General features: G+C 40.3%; 1 protein-coding gene across 1 annotated transcript in view; it reads left to right on the plus strand.

The window, feature by feature from the left end:
• Nucleotides 1–1,982: 1,982 nt before the first annotated feature.
• EMWEY_00038210 (hypothetical protein, conserved) overlaps nt 1,983–3,528 on the plus strand; it is a gene marked incomplete at both ends in the record, with an annotated part of 2,811 nt that continues 1,265 nt past the window's right edge. The window contains 2 exons of the mRNA XM_013482319.1: nt 1,983–2,295; nt 2,904–3,025. Coding sequence (XP_013337773.1) covers nt 1,983–2,295; nt 2,904–3,025 — 435 coding nt within the window. The remainder of the gene's footprint in view (nt 2,296–2,903; nt 3,026–3,528) is intronic.

The following is a 3,528-nucleotide window of genomic DNA, read 5'->3' on the forward strand; positions in this document are numbered from 1 at the left end:
ACAAATAAACAAAAAGAAAATGCTCATGAAGGGGCCCTTAGGGTAATCTATACAAGGGGGGCCCCCCTAGGGGCCCCTGAGGGCCTCTGAGGGCCCCCGAGGGCCCCCGAGGGCCCCTTATGGCAAACAAATAAAGGACTATATATATAAATACTTTTCTTCCTTTTCTCCTTTTCCCTCCCTTATCTATAACGACTACACAATAAGGCTAATATATTAGGATCTATTTGTACATAATGTTCTATTCTCTCCTGCATAGTTAGGCCCCCATGTCTCTCATCATATACCCTTCTTCCCCTACTAGGGGCCCCCTGGGTACTGTATGGGAAGGGCCCCCGGGGCCCCTGAGCCCCCTGAGGCCTCTGGGGCCCCTGGGGCCCATGGAGTCTCATAGCTCCTTGAGCCCTCATAGGTCCAGTGGGCCCACCGGGGGGCCCCGCAGTAGTACCCCGTCTTGTAGGTACCCAGGGGCCCCCCGAGGCTACCCTCATAGGTACCCCCCTTGAGGTGTCTATAACATGGGTACCTGCGGGGGCCCCTTGCTGTATACTTAGAATGGGTTGGGGGGCCCCTCCTAGTTGTGCCCCCCTTAAGGAAGGGTGTACAGGATGAGGAAGCCTTCGCCGCTGCTGCTGATGCTGCAGGAGACGCTGTTGCAGCAGCTGCTGCTGCTGCTGCTGCTCAGGGTCCGTAGGAGGGAAGGCAAGGGCAACAACAGTTGTATCTGTTGAGGGTATAAGACCAAAGACATGAATATGTAAGAGAAAAGGAGCATTAGGGGGAGAAATAAGGAAAGAAATAAGAGGAGGATAATTAAATAATCTTAATATAGGCTCTAAGGATATAATTATTGTTAATTGTTCCCTATTTAATAAATTAATTAGGGTACCTAGGGGGCCCCCAATACGACTAGGGGGAGCCCTAGGGGGCCCCACTCTTCTTGTTGTCCTTGCACGAAGGGATAATAAACACATGTTTATTAAGGAAAAAAAGAAGAAAAGGAAGAAAAAGGGGGGAAAGGAAGAAAAATAAGGAAAAGGGGGAAAAAAACCTTTAATTAGGGTTTATTTTCGGCTACAAAGAAGAATAATCAATAAAGAAGGAGAGGGAGCGACGTGTATATATATACGTATATATATGTATATATGTATATGTATATATGTATAGTATTGTTAATTGTAAGAAACTCTATAATAAATGCGATAAAATGAATAAAATCTAATGAAAAAAGGGACAAAAAGACCTATTTAAAGGAAAAAACTAAAGAAAAATAAGAAAAAAAAATACCTTTTATGCATACACCCGAGCTGCATATACACCCGAAACCAACGGCTTGATCTGCGACCGCGACGGGAACCGCTGACAGCGGCGGCGGCGGTGCAAGAGGGGGGAAAAAAGGGAATAAATAAATAAATAAATATAAATATATAATAAAATAAATTAAAAAATAAACAAAAAAACATATTATTCACTAAATATTAACAATTTATTTATTTAATTATGTAACTTGCTGCTGCTTTGCAAGTAAACCATCAGCAGCAGCAGCAGCAGCAGGAAAAAGGGAGGAGAGAGAGAAGGAAGGAAAGTAGGGAACATTTGTTGCTGCTTTTTCTTCTTTTTTCTTCTTTATTATATTAATTATATTTATTTATTTATTTATAAATAAATTTTAATTAAATATACATAAAAAAAGAGCATAAACAGCAATTGCTGCTCTCTTTCCCCCTCCTCCTAACCACTGCCGCTCCATAGAGCCCCACAGCAGCAACCACTGCAGCAGCAGCAGCAGCAACAGCAGCAACAGCAACACATGCAACAGCAGCAGCAGCTGCTGCTGCTCTTTTATACAAAAACACACTGTCAAACTCTTATAACACATGGAACAACTTATTTCCCCTCCTTTGCACACCTAAACCCTAAACCCTAAACCCTAAACCCTAATACACACACACACGCACACACACACATAAACCCTAAATACAATGGACTCAACCTATTATATACATGACACGGGCAACGAGCCTCGTCCTGTGGTGCTGCAGACGCTGCAGCAGCAACTAGAGCTGCAGCAACTGCAGCAGCAGCAGCAGCAGCAGCAGCAGCAGCAGAAGCGGCCGTCGGCAGCAGCAGCAGCTCCCTTGCTAGGGCCATCAGATGCCCGTGATTACCTCGTCAGTCCCCCACCACTTTCCTATGAGCAGCAGCAGCAGCAGCAGCAAGCGCAGCAGCACCAGCAGCAGCACCAGCAGCAGCAGCAGCATATATCATCATTCAATATATCCTATGGAGACAGTAGTCGGGGTGTATGGGCACGTCCTCGTGGTGCAGCAGCAACAGCAGCAGCAGCAGCAGCAACAGCAGCAGCAGCATTACAGCAACAATTTAAACAATCCCCTATAAGACGTTTTATTCTTTTATTTCTTCTTATTGTTGCTTTTTGCTTTTTGCTGCTGCATGCAATAAAAAAGCCCCAAAATATTGCTGCTAGTCTAAGCGATCTTGATGATGATATATGCAAAAAAGGTTAGGGTTTAGGGTTTAGGGTTTAGGGTTTAGGGTTTAGGGTTTAGGGTTTTATATGGATATATGTGTGAGCACCGCCATGAATGTGTATATTAGGGTGTACACACAGTTATTTAATTTATTTGTATATGTTTATATTAATTAATTAATTTATTTATTTATTTATTTATTTATTTGTTAATTTATTTATTTATTTATATTTGTATACATACATATATACTGCATATACATATATATAGTATACGTATACATAATGTATATATACATACATATAAATAATATATATGTATATATAAATATATACATATATATATGCATGCATGCATGCATGCATGCATGCATGCATGCAATTTTGGGGCTTTTTTTTTTTTTGCATGCAGACTACCGTAACAAGACATTAAAATTATCTTTTGAGGCGTCTGCTTCTTCTTTATTTAGAAAGGAGACACTTAATAAGTTCGAGGCTAGTGACATTGTTGCCTATAAGGATAGTTTATACTTTGTAAGGAGACAAGGAGACACTTTTCTTATATAAGGAGACACTTATATATAAAAGGAGACACTTTTCTTATATAAGGAGACACTTAATTGTATAAGGAGACAGTTATAGATAAAAGGAGACAGTTATAGATAAAAGGAGACAGTTAATTGTATAAGGAGACACTTAACTGTATAAGGAGACAGTTATAGATAAAAGGAGACAGTTATAGATAAAAGGAGACACTTAATTGTATAAGGAGACACTTAACTGTATAAGGAGACAGTTATAGATAAAAGGAGACAGTTATAGGTAAAAGGAGACAGTTATACATAAAAGGAGACACTTAATTGTATATGGAGACACTTATTTGTATAAGGAGACATTTATACATAAAATAAGAGGAGACAGTTAATTGTATAAGGAGACAGTTAGGGGTACAAAAGGAGACAATTAGGGGTACAAAAGGAGACAGGAGACAGTTATAGATAAAAGGGGACAGTTAATTGTATAAGGAGACAGTTAGG

The sequence above is a fragment of the Eimeria maxima genome, genomic scaffold (genome assembly GCF_000499605.1).
Source record: "Eimeria maxima Weybridge genomic scaffold, Emw_scaff588, whole genome shotgun sequence".
Taxonomy (NCBI): domain Eukaryota; phylum Apicomplexa; class Conoidasida; order Eucoccidiorida; family Eimeriidae; genus Eimeria; species Eimeria maxima.